The 17,261-nt window shown below is 51.4% G+C and overlaps 1 protein-coding gene across 1 annotated transcript; it reads left to right on the top strand.

Annotated features, from left to right (window-relative positions):
- The first annotated feature begins 2,469 nt into the window (after window positions 1-2,469).
- Window positions 2,470-16,646, top strand: SALL1 (spalt like transcription factor 1). Its single transcript, XM_042919725.1, has 3 exons — window positions 2,470-2,545; window positions 11,563-14,996; window positions 16,151-16,646. The coding sequence occupies exons 1-3, from the start codon at window positions 2,470-2,472 to the stop codon at window positions 16,589-16,591; spliced, it is 3,951 nt and encodes a 1,316-aa protein (XP_042775659.1). The 3' UTR covers window positions 16,592-16,646.
- Window positions 16,647-17,261: the final 615 nt, after the last annotated feature.

Raw genomic sequence — 17,261 nt, 5'->3', positions numbered from 1 at the left:
ATCTTTGCCGAGGGATCTCTTTAAATATTCAGTGAGAAATAATGGCATTTGAAGCACCACCTATGGAAACATTATTATCTTCATTCTTCAACATCAGCCCCACTGATAGCTTCGTTTGTCTTTTTATCAAAATCTACTGTAACCAACAGGACCTGGGGAGGAAAGGAGAGCGAGTGGAAAGGGAGTGTAGCCTGTGTGTGTGTGTGTGTGTGTGTGTGTGTGTGTGTGTGTGTGTGTGTGTGTGTGTTTCAGGGACCGAGTGAGGGCAGAAGAGAGGAAAAATAAGAGAAGAGAAAAGGTGAAGAAAGGGCGAACAGGAATAAGAAAGAAGGGAGAAGTTACACCAAGGGGGGTGGGGGGAAGGTCGCCAGGAGGAAAACAGAAACATTCATATTCACCCGCACACAAAAGATTTAGAATTAAAAAAAAAAAAAAAAAAAAAAACCAAAGACCAACGTAACTAAGAGAGAAGAGTCATTTGGGGGAGAACGGTAAGGGTCCAGAGCACCCGAAACTCCACTCGAAAGATTGGTGCCCACTTCGCGCGAACCGACTGTGGTGCTCTCCGGACTCCAGGGCGCTCTCGAATTGGGGCGTCCTTATGAGCCCTCTCCTCTCCTGATAGCGAGATAGGGCAGGGATTGTGTATCTGCACCCCCCTCCTCCCCCATTACTCAAACGAAGTTTGAGTTTGTCCTTCGGGCGCAGGACTTCGGAAACCTGGGAGCGAGGAGACCCTGAGGCGCAAGGGGAAAGAGCTAGGCTGAGCCGAGGACTGAGCCTCAGGTTCGCGGGCGCCCGAGCCCAGCGGAAGGAGTGCGGGACCCGGGTCCCGATTCCGGACCCCGGGGTGCGGGTAGGGAGGCTGCATCCCAGCCTGGGGAGATGGAGCTGGTGCGAAAAGTTTTGGGTGCCGCGCTCGGCAAGTGCCGGAGAGATGGAGACGAGCTTCTGCCGGGCCAGACAGCTGCGGACACCCCCGCAACCCCCCCCCCCCCACCACCACGCGCGCCGCCACCATTCCCGGCTCAGCACGGCCACCTGGTTGCCAGGAGCCTGGGGCGCGGCCCCCTCCCCAGGGCGGAGAGCCTAGGGGTCCTGGGGACAGGCTCTGCCCAAGGCCCGGCCGGCCTGGGCCGCGCCTCCCGAGGCCAGGGGCGGGTTGCAGCGTTCAGGGTAAGCGGCGGCCCCTCCCCTCCCCCCGGCTGGAGCTGAACTCGGATCCCAGGCCGGTCCCTGCTCTCCGCCCGCCCCGGGCTCGGCGGCGCCACCGCCGCCGCCGCCTCCCCGCGGAGTGACGCGCCCTGCAGCCAACCGGGGCAGCCGGGGGGGAGGTCCGGGAGGGGTCCTGGGCGGAGCCGGGCCGCCCCTTATCCCACGGGCTCGGGGCTGCTTCTCCCGAAAACTTCAGCCCTAATTGTCCTGGGAATGTCCGAGGTAGAGAAAGGGAGCGAGGGAGCAACGAGAGGCTGGAGGATCGGGGCCCTTTGAGAAGGAACGGGGTGGCGGGAGAGTTGCCCCTCCCCCCCCCAAAAGCCCCAAACCCATCACGTTCCCAAACCTTTCCTCGGTCCTCTTCTCCGCGCCCCCGCGAGCCCGCGATCCAGGGGATGGAGAACTCGGGGCGCAGGAGCGCCGAGCCAGGCGGCGAGCGGGAGGGAGGCCGGGCCGCGGGCGGGAGGCGGACCGGCGTGGGGCTGGCTCTTCCCCACTCGCTTATTTTTTTTTTTTTTTATGGGGTGGGGGTGGGCTGTTTTCTGGTAGCTCTTAAAGAAACGAAGAAACACTCACGAAACGGGACTTCCTCCCCCCAAATCCCGCCACGGGACTCCCTCCCCCCGCGGTCCGGCGCGCCTAGCGCCGGAGTTGGGAAGTTCGCCGCGCGCCCGCAGCCTGGGTCTCCAGCCCCCGCCGCCCGGCCCCACCCCCCACCCGGGAGGCTTAATTCCGGGGAGGGCATGCTAATTCGGGTCGGCCCAGCCCGGGATGGGGGGGGACCGGGGGGGGGGGGCGCGGGCCCGGGTGCCGGGCGCGCAGAGGCGAGGAGGCAGGCCCGCGGCGGCCGGGCCGCGGAGTCCCGGGCGGTCGCGAAGAGGGTTAACCCAGTGTCGGGCGGCGCGGCGCGCAGAGCCAGCCCCGCGGCCGGCTTATTGGGCCAGCGCGCGGAGAGACAGGGGTCTGCAGCAAATCACGAACTAATTGATTAAGGCGAGCGGGTTTGAATAGCGCTGGCCCGGTGCCAATCGCCTTTCAAAGAGCCCCTCTATGATTAATCGCAATGCATTATTGATAATCATAATTATAGCAGGACACATGCGCGCTGCGCCCGGGGCCGGGGAGCCGGGGAGGGGGCGGGCGGGCCGGCGGGCGGGGGGAGCCGCCGCCGCCGCCGCCGCTCGATTTCCGTAATTTTGAGAAGATTTTTTTTTAGTAATTTTTTATTCTGCCCCAGCTGATGTTTGAGCCAGCATGTCGCGGAGGAAGCAAGCGAAGCCTCAACATTTCCAATCCGACCCCGAAGTGGCCTCGCTCCCCCGGCGAGATGGTGAGTGCTCCGGCCCGCGCCGCGGACACACACACGCACACACACGCACTCGCACTCACACTCACGCACACCCGGACCCACGCACACGCGGCTGGTTTCCGCGCCCACCGCCCCGCCGCCGCCACCGCCGCCGCCGCCGGGTCCCTGTTCGCCTTTCCCACTCAGCGTATTTCTTTCTTTCCTTCCTTCTTTCTTTCTTTCTTTTTTTTTTTTTTTTTTTAATTTCTTTTTAAATTTCCAATTTGCCTGCGCCGGGCTTCCCTCCCTGGCTCGGGGAGAGCAAACACTTCTCCTGGCAGGATCTTTCCGGAGTTGTTGGGTCTTCCCGGGTAGGGGGTGGGGGGTGGGGAGGAGCTCGGCCAGGCAGGCCCGGCTCCTCCGGCCCGGCTTTTCCGGGGAGCCGCGGCCGGGGCCCGGGGAGCCGGCTGGACGCGGGGCGGGCGGAGGTCGGCCGCGCGGGGCCCCTTGCGCTCCCCGCGCTGCGCCCGGGGCCCCCGGGCAGGCCTCCGCCGCGCCGGCCCTGCCGCCCCGCGGGAAGGAAGTTTACTTGGTGCTCCGGGCTGAACTCCCAGCGTGGGGGAGCCCCCTTGTGCCGCGCCCCCCCAAAGCGCTCACACTCCACCTGGGCCGGCGCGGCGGAATGGGGTGACTTTAGGGGCTCAGAGCTACCAGAAGACGGGGACCTGTGTCGGGGCGCCCGTGCCCGACCTGCTGGGGTCGCGGCAGGGGTGGAGGGTGCTCTTTGCTGCTGGTTCCTTCCGAGACACAGTGCAGGCGGACGGGGGACAGTGTTGGGGGCCGGCTACCCAAGTTTATCCCGGCGTCTTTTCTCCCAGTACATGCACCCCCTGCCCAGCCCCGAAGAAATCTCTAGATTGGGTGTGCTCCCGCAGAGGATGGTGGTACCCCGTGCTTCCAGGAATCGTAAGGGTCTTTTTCCAGGGCGGGGGGGCGGGGGGCTCTCCGGCCAGAGGAGAACACCCCCTCCCCCCCGAAACAGAGGCATTGGCTTTCTCGGGTGGAGGCGACCACTGCGGGGTCCCGAAGGGAATGAACAAGTCTAGAACAAAGTTTGTGTGAGAGCGCTGAGGCCGAGAGTAGGAGAGATCCCGGCAGGGGATTTAGGGTACGGAGGGAGGACACCTCGAGTCCCTCCTTGTCCCTGAGGGGGGTTCTCTTTAGGGGCCTCCGAGTTCCCAGGCCCAGCGCCGCAGGCGAAGGAGCGGCGCCCGGTTCGGTCCCCGGCACGATGCTCGCCTCTCGGCCGCGGGAGGACGAGGGCAACCCCGGCGGGGGCTCCGCGGCTCCGGACGCCACTCGGAATGCTCAAGTCCCGGGCGGCTTTTTGGGGGATGGAGGAGGGAACTGGACCCGACAGGGCTCATAAGTGTGGCCTGGGATCGGCACCTCTGTCCACTAAACTCTGCGGCCGCCCGGGCCCCGCGGTTCCCGGGCTCCTTCCCCAGAGGCCTGCTTCTCAGTAGAGCTGGGGCTCGGGGGACCCGCGCAGAGCCGAGGCAAAGTCGCCGGGACTCCCACTCCCCGCACCCCGGCTGTCGGGAAAGGAGACTGCTGGCATAGGGATCCCTGTGAGAAATTGGGGAGAACTGAGACCCGTTAAGAAAATGGCTTTACAAATATTTGCACCCCCCAAGCCCAGTACTTTCCCCAGCTTCAAGCCTTACCCGAGTCTCTGCGATTTTAGTCCGCTGAGCTGAGCCCCCGAACCCCGCTTTCCACCCGAGGCCAAACCGGGGATGCGAGGTAAAGCGGGGTGAAATTTACCCAAGGCCGCAGCAACAGCTCCGAATATTTTCCCCGGTTTTCTCAGCTGGTTTCTTCTTCTCGCCCCCACACCCACCTTTCCTAAAGTTTCTGGTGAGCCCTTCCGCCCCGGAATACTGTTCAAGTTCCCAATATTTGTAGGAAAAACCAAACGGGAGGAGAAGAAAGCGTTTTTTCGGGTTTGGTTTGGTTTTGTGTTTTGTTTTGTAAATTTGTACCGATTTCACACATTTTTAAAAAGGGAGCCAAAGACTCGGGGCTTCGGGCTTGGGGAAGAAATGATGTCTGGGTACATCTTTGCCTTTTCGCCTGTCGCCTTCTGAATCCGGAATTTTTAATAGTTAAGGCTTCTCATAAAGCGATGGTATAAAAGGAGTTCACTACCTCTTACCATTATTATTTATTAGACTTTTTTTTTTTTTTTTAGTTTCTTTGAGCTTTGAGGTAAGTTAATTAAGTAACTGAATCAAGTTTCCTTTTCTTTTTTTCCTCATTCTTTCTTCCTCCCTCCATCTCTTTCCTTTTTCTTCCTTTTTTTTTTTTCTCCCCTAAAGCTGATTCATTGTCCTAAGAAGCAGTAAAGTGTTAGGGGCACTGTGTCCAGAGCCGCTCTCCTCTCTTTCTCACCTCTCTCCACCCCCCACCCCTTTTTTCTTCCGTGGTAATGGTTTTAGGTTATGACTGTTTTTACATGGTTGAACAATAAGTTTGGGGGAAGCTGCCTAGAGGGTAGATTTTGTAATAGGGTTACAGGATTTAGTATGTTGTAATGATATTAGTACACAACTAATCCTTCTCAGCGTCTGACTTACAGGAGGGCCTTGCACTCTCCCCATCTTTTTATTTGGGTGCAGTTGAGAGATAAACGGACTTCAGAGTAGATGACATCTCTGGGAGTTCCCTTTCAAAAGTCACCATCTTTGCCACAAGGAATTCAGCAGTGTCTGTTCACGTCCCCACACATAACACACACTTGAAAGAGTTGATGGGGTTGGAGTGTTGTCTTTGGTTTGTTTTGGTTTTTGGTTTTGTTTGGGGGTTTCTCTTGTCACATGTATACAGGTTCCTAAATTTTTAGAAGACAGTGCCTCACTCAAGCATGAGTGTGTGTGTGTGTGTGTGTGTGTGTGTGTGCGCGCATGTGTGTGCACGCGCATACAAAGAAAGCCATAGCCATGCTCAACAGCCACACGGATAACTCCATCAGAACAAGTTCAAGAAAACAAGATTACTTGGTCAGTCTTCCAATGTTCATGTTTTAATTCTACTTGGGTGCAGCTGTAATGCCACAGACACCCTACATTAAAGTTGGGAATTTTTCTATGTCTTATGAAACCAGCATTATGGCACATATTAACTTGTCTTTTAAATAATATTCAGCGAGCCTGGAATCATTTGTAGAAAGATGACTGCCACTGGAAAAATTATGTACTGAGATAAATCATTCTTGAGGAAGGGGACTATTCGAATCTAATGATTTCTATGTGGGTTCTTTACTAAGCTCTGGGTTTCAGAGGGGGTGTGTGTGTGTGTGTGTGTGTGTGTGTGTGTGTGTGTGTTTTGGGGTTTTCTTCCTTGGGTAGTGGTTCTGAGATTCAAGTAACTGCAGGGATGGCCCCATTCAGACTCCATTCATTTATTAAAGTATTGTGGCGCTCAGTTTTTCAAGGAGAAGATAATATTGGAAGAAAGATAAAAACCTCACGAACTGGAGATAAAACACTGAGTCATATAAAGTATCATAAACATTCCTCTTATTTATATTAATAATGAAATTCTATTATTTACCAAAGTAATTTACTCATTGTGAGCAGCTTAATGGCAACACATTGATTTCTGGGCCCAAAAGGTTACAGAGAACTATAATTAATTGCTTTTTTTTGAAAAACCGACACCTGCAAGATAAGGCAGTTGGAAAGAATTCATGGGTAATCAGGCCTATTTTAAGTTTGTGGCATAATGGAAGATTCTGGGTGAGAAAATGCAGTTTTGGGGGATTTGCTTCGGGCCACAGATACTTTCTAAAAATGGCAAAACCACACACAACAAGCAAAGTGTAGTGGGGCACGAGAGACTGGATGCAAAAGTAAATCTGTGATAGTGAACAGCTCATGGTTTCTTGTACATCAAGTTTCTCCTGTGGTTTGTAGGTGCAAGTGCCAGTTTGTAGATTATTCTTTGGGGACTTTATTTCACTTCTGCGTTTGCAGGTAGCAGTTCATCTCCACCAAGAGCCCTTTAGAAGGCAGAAACCCACATTTCTCATGTGGGGATCTCAGTGCGAGTGCGAGAGATCCCGCCCCGACTCGCAGTTTGCTAAGTTTGTTGAAATGGTTAAAAGCCAAGCTCATAACCGGAACAAAGTCCTCGTGCGGTCTTAATTCGGTTTTTCTGAGACCTGTCCTGGTACAGCTAGCCACGTCGTCCAAAATATTCTTCGATTACCAAAGCTGCAGCAATTTAGCAGTTTAGCAAAGATGGTAAATTATCCTAAGCCCCAGCACCCCTCCCCCCAGCAGAAAAAAGTGTGTGTGCCAGGCTTTACAAAAGCTAATGTGTCGAGCTGTTTTAACCTTTGCTAGCCTCCTCCCATGCAGAGGTGACAAGGTCCAGATCATAATATGTCCTTCAGTATCTTCCCAGTGACCCCCAAATTCAGTCTTCCTAGTCACTTAGCAGGAAGTTAGTAGTTTATTTTAGTTTCACCTTATCAGCTTGGTGTCTTTTCCTAACCTTATTCCCCTGTCACCCTCAGATGCCAGACCCCCAAAGGGGAAGATTGACAGGTAGTTCCCATAGCTCAGTTTTACCCTCAAACAACAGGGATTTAGTTTCTTGTGCCTTTGCCAATGTTTATGTAGTCAAAGTTGAGATCTCGCCTTAAGGAGTCTCTCTTTTTACGCGTCACTGGAATAGGAAAGCCACAAAGAAGTTTTTGAACAAAAACCCTTGCAACTGGAACCCCATCTAGCGTTCAGTTTGATTCATCCGAGGGGAAGACATTTTCCCCCAACACAGATTGTGTACGTTAGGTGGGCTTGTATCACTGTTTAAAAAGGCGTGTCTGGACCGTGTTGTTATTTTTTCCAGAGCCTTCGCTTGTAGTCTTCCACTCAAGAATCCACTAATCCCGGCCAGAACACGGAGGGAGTTGAAGCGGGCCAGTAAATGTGTCATTTGGTTGCATATCACATAGAGGAAACTTCAGACATTACGGAGAATATACAGAGCATATGGGGCAGTGTTTAAAATTTCTTTGGCATCTTGAGCTGGACATTCAGGTGGAGGCTTTTCCCAGATCGGTGCAGAACAATAATGATGATAATAAAAAGGTGAAAGACCAATCAGTCAGAAACGGTGCTGATGGCCTCTCCAAATGGGTCTCCGGGAAAGCACAGCCTGTTAAAATTATAGGCTCCACAATCCCAATCACGAGGGGTTCCATTAAAAACGTTAATGTGATCTTAAGGTCGTGGAAAGTAAAGGGAAAGATCTTTCTGAAGAGCTCCAAAAAAGAAAACTAAATGTGGTAGAATAGGGTTGTTTTGTTTTGTTTTGTTTTGGTTTTTTCCTGGCTTGGCTAAACCTTGCCGTGTGGGGCATAGTTTTATTTTTGTTTTCACAGTAGACAGATACGCTGGAACACTTCCATTTTCTGCCTCCTGTTCTGCAATGTTTGGTTGAGATGATGAAAAACTGACAAATTTGAATTGGGGGTCAAGTACCTAAATAGTACGAGAACTGAAACATCCGGGGTTTTAGCATAAACTGAATGCAGCTACAAGTTCACCCCCTTATCCTCTAAAAAAAAAAAAATCCCAGAAAAATGCCAGAGATCTTTGTGTGTGTGCATACTCAGAAAACTACTCCTTCTTAAATTCTTCCTTTGTGACTGGGATCATAAAATTAATTTGGATGCAAAACCCATAGAGAAGGAACTGGAATGTTATTTTCACCATAGCACAGGGAACAAGGCAACTGTATTTACTATAATGGGATCACCAGTTGCAATCCTGTGTAACAGATTATTGAGAAACAAGATAGCAGCCGGTCAGAAAAATGAATTGGAACACGTTTGTGTGTGTGTGTTTGTGTGTGTGTGTGTGTGTGTGTGTGTGTGTGTGTGTGTGTGTCTCTTACAACTTAAAATACTCCCTTTGGTAGTTAAAGATTCAAACTAGTCCTCATGTTTTGTCTTTGTTGCTGTTGAGCGTCTTTGTTGGAGTTCAGTTCAGAATGTAGATACATTTAAAGTTAAGAGCTATTAACTCTTAGTACAGCGACACCTGCTTTTGAAATAAATCAAAATAGATACCCAGAATTTTTTTTTTTTTTTGGTGTTCATAAACATCCGGAAATTAAATTAGTTGACTCGGCAGTGGAATCACATGTCAGCTTATTAAAATGTTGTGAAAATCCAAGCTGAAACATAGGCAGCTTTTTAACACCGTCTTTCTTCGAAGCAAGCAGGCATATTTTTAAGCACCTCTATTTTCCGTCCGGTTAGCACGGCCCGAAATACAAAAATGTTCAGGTTGGAAAAACTTGAAAATTTTCAAGTGAGTCTTGAAGCAGCCCAAATGTAGAATTCAAGCCCAGGAAAGTAATAATCAGCGAAATCCTGTAAAGTAAGCTTCTTTTCATTTTGTCGATATATTATGAGAATATCAGATGTTTGCAAGTTATAAAGAATTAAAATGCCCTTTAATCGTGAACACAGATGTGCTAAATATTTGAAGGCAACTACATTGTAATGTGTACAATTGATGAAGTCAGTTTTCTGATTTCCCTTGCTAGTTATTTAGTCCTGAATCTGTCATTATTTGTCTAAGCCCAGCTGACCAAGCAAAACTGTGTTTTAAAGTGGCTTTATGTTTTGATAAATGTGAGCTGGTTGAAAAGTATTTTCCACTGAATGCAGAGCTTAATAGAACATGCTGACATAATAGTTTTAATGCATTTTGTTGAAAATGTGTGAACAAACAGAATAGCTTTTGTTCCTTCATAATTGGCTGTAAAAGTAGATGGAAACATAACCATTACATATGGAAATGTGCAAAGAGAAAGAAATAACATTTCTGTTGAATATATTAGGAATTGCATTTCCTAGTTTAAAATAAGCATCTGAAATGGATGCATCATTTAAAATTGGTTGTCAAAATAAGAAGCTTTAAACAGAATTTTTGTCACATTATTTTTGTCCCAAGTTAAGCGACGTAACTGCAGCGAATTTCCTTTAATATTTTGTTTACATTATTTTAAGGCAGGGAGAGAGACAGAAAGTGCTTAAAACAGCACCTTGAATGTGCACAGGAACCCGGTGCCAATTAAGATGATTAAACATTAAATTAAAACTGAATCATTATTGGTATTTTCTGCCACAGCCAAGACTTGTTTGGTATTGTTAGTGCATTTTGCTGCATACCCTTGTGGAGATTAAAAGATGGGTGTTATTAGAAAAGCTAGCTTGTTGAGTATAACTTAGCTACTCAGATAACACTCACAGTGAATAAAGTGTGCCTACATTTGGCATACTTCACCCGGGTTCCTCATCGACTCGGGCACCACGCAAGGCCAGTAGAGTTAAAGGAATTTCCAGAAGTTAGTATTTAGGTATTAATTGTATTTTCCGGAATGCCACACTACTGAAGCTTTTTAGGATGTTTACTACAAAGAGGCAAATGGCTGACCCTTAGGAGCTGCCTCTTACGTTTACCGAAGAAGCAACGTTTTGAGTTGGTATTTATTCATATTTGCAATTAGTTTTTTTCTTTCCCCCCCCCTGCAAGTTTTCTTGGGAGATTCAATTTGGAAGTCATGGAAACTAACTATTATCTGATTCAGTTCTGCAGAAAAGCATGCAGGGAGGTAATCCTTGAATTAAACAGTTTTTTTTTTTTTCACAGCCTTCGGAGATGACCACACACCATTTGTACAACAGAAGTTGGTGTTCCCCATGCTGGGCAAACAATAAGGCTCCATCCTGTCTTTGAATAGGATGTTAGCTTGCAGTTGGAGATTTTTATGTTTAATTTACAAATGGATCTTAGTGAGAAGAAATCTGAGCAACCAGTGGAAACAAACATGAAATAAAGGGATTTTTATAATGAAAGGTTCAGGACAATCTGTTAAACAATTGATAACACCGAATAGCCAACTGTTTTTAAAGGCATTCAGACAAGGAGAATGGCACAGCATTTGCAAACTCGAAACCAAGAATTATTTCTTCCCTTCCCCTTAACTGCACATCCTTCTATAAGTTGACGTTGAATCAGAAATGTAAATCTTGTGCCAGTTTTTTATAGATACAGAGAGCACTCTTGATGAAATATTTAGAGGCGTAACATTGCCATTTGGAGCACAATGGCATATATAAGTTGAACAGTGGAATGGTAGCCAGGGTTGCATTCTTTAATTTTAAAAATAAACATGCCACGGGGTGATATATAGGTGCCAGGCAGGCCTTGTAACGGATTATGATCACTGTGTTTCTCTTCGTTGTGTCTGTGTGTGTGTGTGTGTGTGTGTGTGCGCGCGCGCGTGCGTGTGTGTGCGCGTGCGTGCGTGCGCGCTGCTTTCTTGTTTGTATTCAACTGAGTCTTGAGCAGCCTGGAGAATTTGTTACTGGTGTGGCTAAAGCGTGTTTGTCACGGGTAGGCCTCAGCTCAGGTTCTAGGTAGGGGCTGGAGGTGATTTTTAAGTTGTCAGTCTCCAGCTTGGTGATACGCATTTCTCTCCCCTCCCTTGTCAACAACTGATTGGAATCTGAATGACTACAAATTAGTTTAGTGACAGAACAAACTGTCACAGATATCTCTGAATCAGTTGAAAATGAATAAGGTTGACAGAAACTCAAGAGCCTAATAAGTCCTCAGAATGGTTGCTGGACCCTCTCTGGATGAGTAGACAACAAGGTGTATAAAATATTGGAAATCAATAGTGGCCTATGGAATTGCATTATGCACTGATGTCTTCAGTTCGTAGTATTTTATATTTTGATGGATTATCTGAAGACCGTGGCTCTCTGAGATGCCGGATTGATAGGGATTCCTCCACACCCCTAAGATTTAATTATGAACGTTCTTGGGTAATATCGACTGCTTTTCCAGGGGCAAGCGTGTTGAGTTTTGAAGACCGAAAACAATGGATCAACCTCCCTCTTGTTGCGAAGGCGCGGGTGACCCTGTGTGGCCCGGCCCCCTTTCTAACCCTGCCCCTTTTGATGTTTGCAGGAGACGCAGAGAAAGGTCAACCAAATCGCACCACCAAGAGCAAGGACGCCCACGTGTGTGGCCGGTGCTGTGCCGAGTTCTTTGAGTTATCGGATCTTCTCCTCCACAAGAAGAACTGCACTAAAAATCAATTAGTTCTCATCGTCAATGAGAGCCCGGCCACCCCGCCCGACACCTTCACTCCCAGTCCCCCTCCCGATAACCCCGACGAACAAATGAATGACACCGTGAGCAAAACGGATCAGGCCGACGGCGGCGACCTTCCGGAACACGGCGGACGCGACAGGGAAGAGTCCATGGAGGTGGAGGCCCCGGTGGCGGCTAACAGAGGTGGCGGTGGCGCCCTGGGGGGGGGCGGGAGCGGGGTCACCCCAGGCTGCAGCGGCGGCCCCTCCACAGGTACCTCAGCGATCACAACCTCTCTACCTCAACTCGGGGACCTGACGACACTGGGCAACTTCTCCGTGATCAACAGCAACGTCATCATCGAGAACCTGCAGAGCACCAAGGTGGCGGTGGCCCAGTTCTCGCAGGAGGCGAGGTGCGGCGGGGCCTCCGGAGGCAAGCCGGCCGTCCCGGCCCTCATGGAGCAGCTCCTCGCCCTGCAGCAACAGCAGATCCACCAGCTGCAGCTGATCGAGCAGATCCGTCACCAAATATTGCTGTTGGCTTCTCAGAACGCAGACTTGCCAACATCTTCGAGTCCTTCTCAAGGTACTTTACGAACATCTGCCAACCCCTTGTCCACACTAAGCTCCCATTTATCTCAGCAGCTGGCGGCGGCAGCTGGATTGGCACAGAGCCTCGCCAGCCAGTCTGCCAACATCAGCGGTGTGAAACAGCTGCCCCCCCTCCAGCTACCTCAGAGCACTTCTGGCCACACCCTCCCACCCAACAGCGGCGCTTCCCCCAGCATTAACATCTTGGCGGCAGCGGTGACCACCCCGTCCTCGGAAAAAGCGGCTTCGAGCGCCGGCGCCTCCCACGCCAGCCACCCCGCAGCCTCGGCATCGTCGTCACCAGCTTTTGCAATAAGCAGTTTGTTAACTCCTGCGTCCAGTGCACTTCTACCTCAGCCGGCCCCCGCTAACTCGGTTTTCCCCAGCCCTTTGCCCAACATCGGAACGACTGCGGAGGACTTAAACTCCTTGTCCGCCTTGGCCCAGCAAAGAAAAAGCAAGCCACCAAATGTCACCGCCTTCGAAGCCAAGAGCGCTTCGGATGAGGCGTTCTTCAAACACAAGTGCAGGTTCTGCGCGAAGGTCTTCGGGAGCGACAGTGCCTTGCAGATCCACCTGCGCTCCCACACCGGCGAGAGGCCGTTCAAGTGCAACATCTGTGGGAACAGGTTCTCCACCAAGGGGAACCTCAAAGTCCACTTTCAGCGCCACAAAGAGAAATACCCTCACATCCAGATGAACCCCTATCCCGTGCCTGAGCATCTGGACAATATCCCCACGAGCACCGGCATCCCGTACGGCATGTCCATTCCTCCGGAGAAGCCGGTCACCAGCTGGCTAGACACCAAACCGGTCCTGCCCACTCTGACCACTTCGGTCGGCCTGCCGTTGCCCCCGACCCTCCCGAGCCTCACACCCTTCATCAAGACCGAAGAGCCAGCCCCGATCCCCATCAGCCATTCTGCCAGCAGCCCCCCGGGCTCAGTCAAAAGTGACTCCGGGGCCCCCGAGGCGGCCACGCGAAACCCGGGTGGGCTCGCAGAGGAGGCCGAAGGGCCCCCCGCGCTACCCTCCGGTGGCAAAAGTGAGGACGGCACCGTGGCCCCCAGCTCCGCCCCGGCAGCCAGCGGCAGCTCTCTGAGCTCCCCGGCGGTGGCGACGGCCGACGGTGGCCCCGGGAGGGCCACCGCTTTCACCAACCCCTTGTTGCCGCTCATGTCTGAGCAGTTCAAGGCCAAGTTTCCTTTTGGGGGGCTCCTGGACTCGGCCCAGGCATCAGAGACCTCCAAGCTTCAGCAGTTGGTAGAGAACATTGACAAGAAGGCCACTGACCCCAACGAGTGTATCATCTGCCACCGGGTCCTCAGCTGTCAGAGCGCCCTAAAGATGCATTACCGGACGCACACCGGGGAGAGGCCCTTTAAGTGTAAGATCTGCGGCCGGGCCTTCACCACGAAGGGGAACCTCAAAACCCACTATAGCGTCCACCGTGCTATGCCCCCGCTCCGAGTCCAGCATTCCTGCCCCATCTGCCAGAAGAAGTTCACGAACGCCGTGGTCCTGCAGCAGCACATCCGAATGCACATGGGAGGTCAGATCCCCAACACCCCAGTCCCCGACAGCTACCCCGAGTCCATGGAGTCCGACACGGGCTCCTTTGACGAGAAGAATTTCGACGACCTGGACACCTTCTCCGACGAAAACATGGAGGACTGTCCTGAGGGCAGCATCCCCGATACGCCCAAGTCCGCGGACGCGTCCCAGGACAGCTTATCTTCTTCGCCTTTGCCCCTAGAGATGTCAAGCATCGCTGCTTTGGAAAATCAGATGAAGATGATCAGCGCCGGCCTGGCGGAGCAGCTGCAGGCCAGCCTGAAGTCCGTGGAGAACGGCTCCGTCGAGGGGGACGTCCTGACCAACGATTCGTCCTCGGTGGGCGGCGATATGGAGAGCCAGAGTGCGGGCAGCCCGGCCATCTCAGAGTCTACCTCTTCCATGCAGGCTCTGTCCCCGTCCAACAGCACCCAGGAGCTCCGCAAGTCCCCCGGCGCGGAGGAGAAGCCCCAGAGGCCAGTCCCGGGCGAGTTCGCCAACGGCCCGTCCCCCACCCCGGTGAACGGTGGGGCCCTGGATTTGACGTCCAGCCACGCGGAGAAAATCATCAAGGAAGATTCTTTGGGGATCCTCTTCCCTTTCAGAGACCGGGGTAAATTTAAAAATACTGCTTGCGACATTTGTGGCAAAACCTTTGCTTGTCAGAGTGCCTTGGACATTCACTACAGAAGTCATACCAAAGAGAGACCATTTATTTGCACGGTTTGCAATCGCGGCTTTTCCACAAAGGGTAATTTGAAGCAGCACATGTTGACACATCAGATGCGGGACCTACCATCACAGCTCTTTGAGCCCAGCCCCAACCTCGGCCCCAATCAGAACTCGGCGGCGATCCCCGCCAGCTCGTTGTCATCTCTCATCAAGACAGAGGTCAACGGCTTTGTGCACGTCACGCCTCAGGACAGCAAGGACACCTCCACCGGTCACGTCCCCTCTGGGCCTCTGTCCTCCTCTGCCACGTCCCCAGTTCTGCTCCCGGCTCTGCCCAGGAGAACCCCCAAACAGCATTACTGTAACACGTGTGGCAAGACCTTCTCCTCGTCGAGTGCCCTGCAGATTCACGAGCGAACTCACACTGGAGAGAAACCCTTTGCTTGCACTATTTGTGGGAGAGCTTTCACGACAAAAGGCAATCTGAAGGTACCTCACTCTGTCTGTCCCTCACACCCCCCCCCCCCGCCCCCACCCACCCAGCCAGCCAGCAGCCCCGATAACCACGCAGGCAGAGGGCGTTCTCGCCGGGGCACCTGCCGCACGTGGCCCACCGCGGCCAGGCGCCCGCGCGGGTCAGGGTCGGGGCAGGTGTCTCGGGGCGGGCCGCAGCCTGCTGGACGTGAGAGCACATTGAATAATTTGGTGCCCCAGCGAAGCAGCTGCCCATCTCTTGCTGTCTCGCTAAGTGCACCAAATGAATTGCCTCACCTACCAAGTGCGACAGCCCGGCGTTGCCATGGGGTATTGATTAAAGACCTCCACGTGGCCTGCGAGCAGCCCGTATCACTTAATAATTACAGTCCTCCTCGGCGGATGCATCTGTTTTTCGCAAGTATGCAGCCCAGCGTGGCTTGCTCTCCTAAAAACCATCACGTCACTGCTCGGCTAAATGGGTATTATGATAATTGATTATACATTTCCTCCCGATATGTGTTGGAAATAAAGCAAATATGCTTAGGTTCTAGAGCAACAGTTGAGTGCTCTCACTGTGTACATTTTTTGTTGACAGAGTATCTCTCTAGAGATCGCTGCCAGTAATGTGAGATGAATAATTACTTTCTGGCTCTTTCTCGCTGCGCACGGGCCCTCCGATGGGCAATCTGCGAGGGGTACTTTCTTCCCATCTGCAGAGGACGTTTATAGGGTAAAGGGTGTCAGATACAATACTTACCATTGCAATGAGAGTGGACATAACAATTCTAACCCTGAAAGGAGCTATCTGCGACAGACTGGCCTGCTGGAGGCCATTATAAACTAAATACGGGTAATAAAAAAAGAGTAAGTAAGGCCGGCATCTTTGCCCAGGAAGAGGGAAGGCGGCCCAGGGCTGGGGAGAAGCGAGCGCGTTATTAGGAGGCGGCCGGAGTGGACAGCTCCCGTTACCTTCTCCACTATCTGGCACTTAATAAGAATAGACATGTAGGCCACTTGCTTTGTCGGGTGTTGGGATATGAGCGGAGACAGATTCGACTATTAAGCTTCTCCCTTCCTCTCTCTCTCTCTCTCTCTCTCTCTCTCTCCCCCCCCCTTTTTTTTTTCTTTGCCCCCTTCCCACCCCCGCCCCTTTGCCCTCCTCTCAGGTACACATGGGCACTCACATGTGGAATAGCACGCCTGCACGACGGGGTCGGCGGCTCTCTGTGGATGGCCCCATGACATTTCTAGGAGGCAATCCTGTCAAGTTCCCAGAAATGTTCCAGAAGGATTTGGCGGCAAGGTCAGGAAGCGGGGATCCTTCCAGCTTCTGGAATCAGTATGCAGCGGCACTCTCCAACGGGCTGGCGATGAAGGCCAATGAGATCTCCGTCATTCAGAATGGCGGCATCCCTCCAATTCCTGGAAGCCTCGGCAGCGGGAGCAGCTCACCTATTAGTGGGCTGACGGGAAATCTGGAGAAGCTCCAGAACTCAGAGCCCAGCGCTCCGCTGGCCGGCCTGGAGAAGATGGCCAGCAGTGAGAACGGAACCAACTTCCGTTTCACCCGCTTCGTGGAGGACAGCAAAGAGATTGTCACAAGTTAAAGCAACCCTGGCTGGAGAAATAACAACCCCCTTCCAGAAGGAGACCCACCGTTGCCTCCTCCCCCACCTCCCCCACCCCTTCCCTCCTGGTTCCCCCAGATCTATGAACTACAACATGATGAAGACATTCTTTTGTACTTTGTTCAACTTCTAGAGTTATAAGAAAGCTTATTTATTAGTGATATAACCTTGCTTTGCAAACAGAATGCAAGCGTTAACTTTGGTCTTCTGTATTTTGGACTAAATACTAATTGACTAGAGCGCTGTAACATTTATGGCAATCACAAGTTGCCCTGCTAGGCGGTCTTAATCTGGCATTAACTTATTTTCTATATCCGGTTTAATATGAATCTGGTGTTAATGCAATGCCTCAGTGATGCATTAGATCTCTAATAAAGTCTGTATATAAATGTACACTTTGATCCTGCTGGAAAATTTTATCAGCAAACACATTGTCTAATCTTTCTAAACAAATTTAAGCAAAGGACTGGAAGTACAGACTGATCAATGTGGTTCTTTGAAAGGTTTGGGGTTTTTTTGTTTTGTTTTATGGTTTTTTTGGTTTTTTGGGTTTTTTTTTTTTTTTTTTTACTCTAAAATTCAACCTGCTTTTTTTTTTTTTTTTTGGTAGATTTAACCATTTCCGTTTTGAACTGCGATTTGTATTGTG

Source organism: Panthera leo, chromosome E2, assembly GCF_018350215.1.
Source record: "Panthera leo isolate Ple1 chromosome E2, P.leo_Ple1_pat1.1, whole genome shotgun sequence".
Classification (NCBI taxonomy): domain Eukaryota; kingdom Metazoa; phylum Chordata; class Mammalia; order Carnivora; family Felidae; genus Panthera; species Panthera leo.
This window is presented reverse-complemented; position numbering and strand designations above follow the sequence as displayed.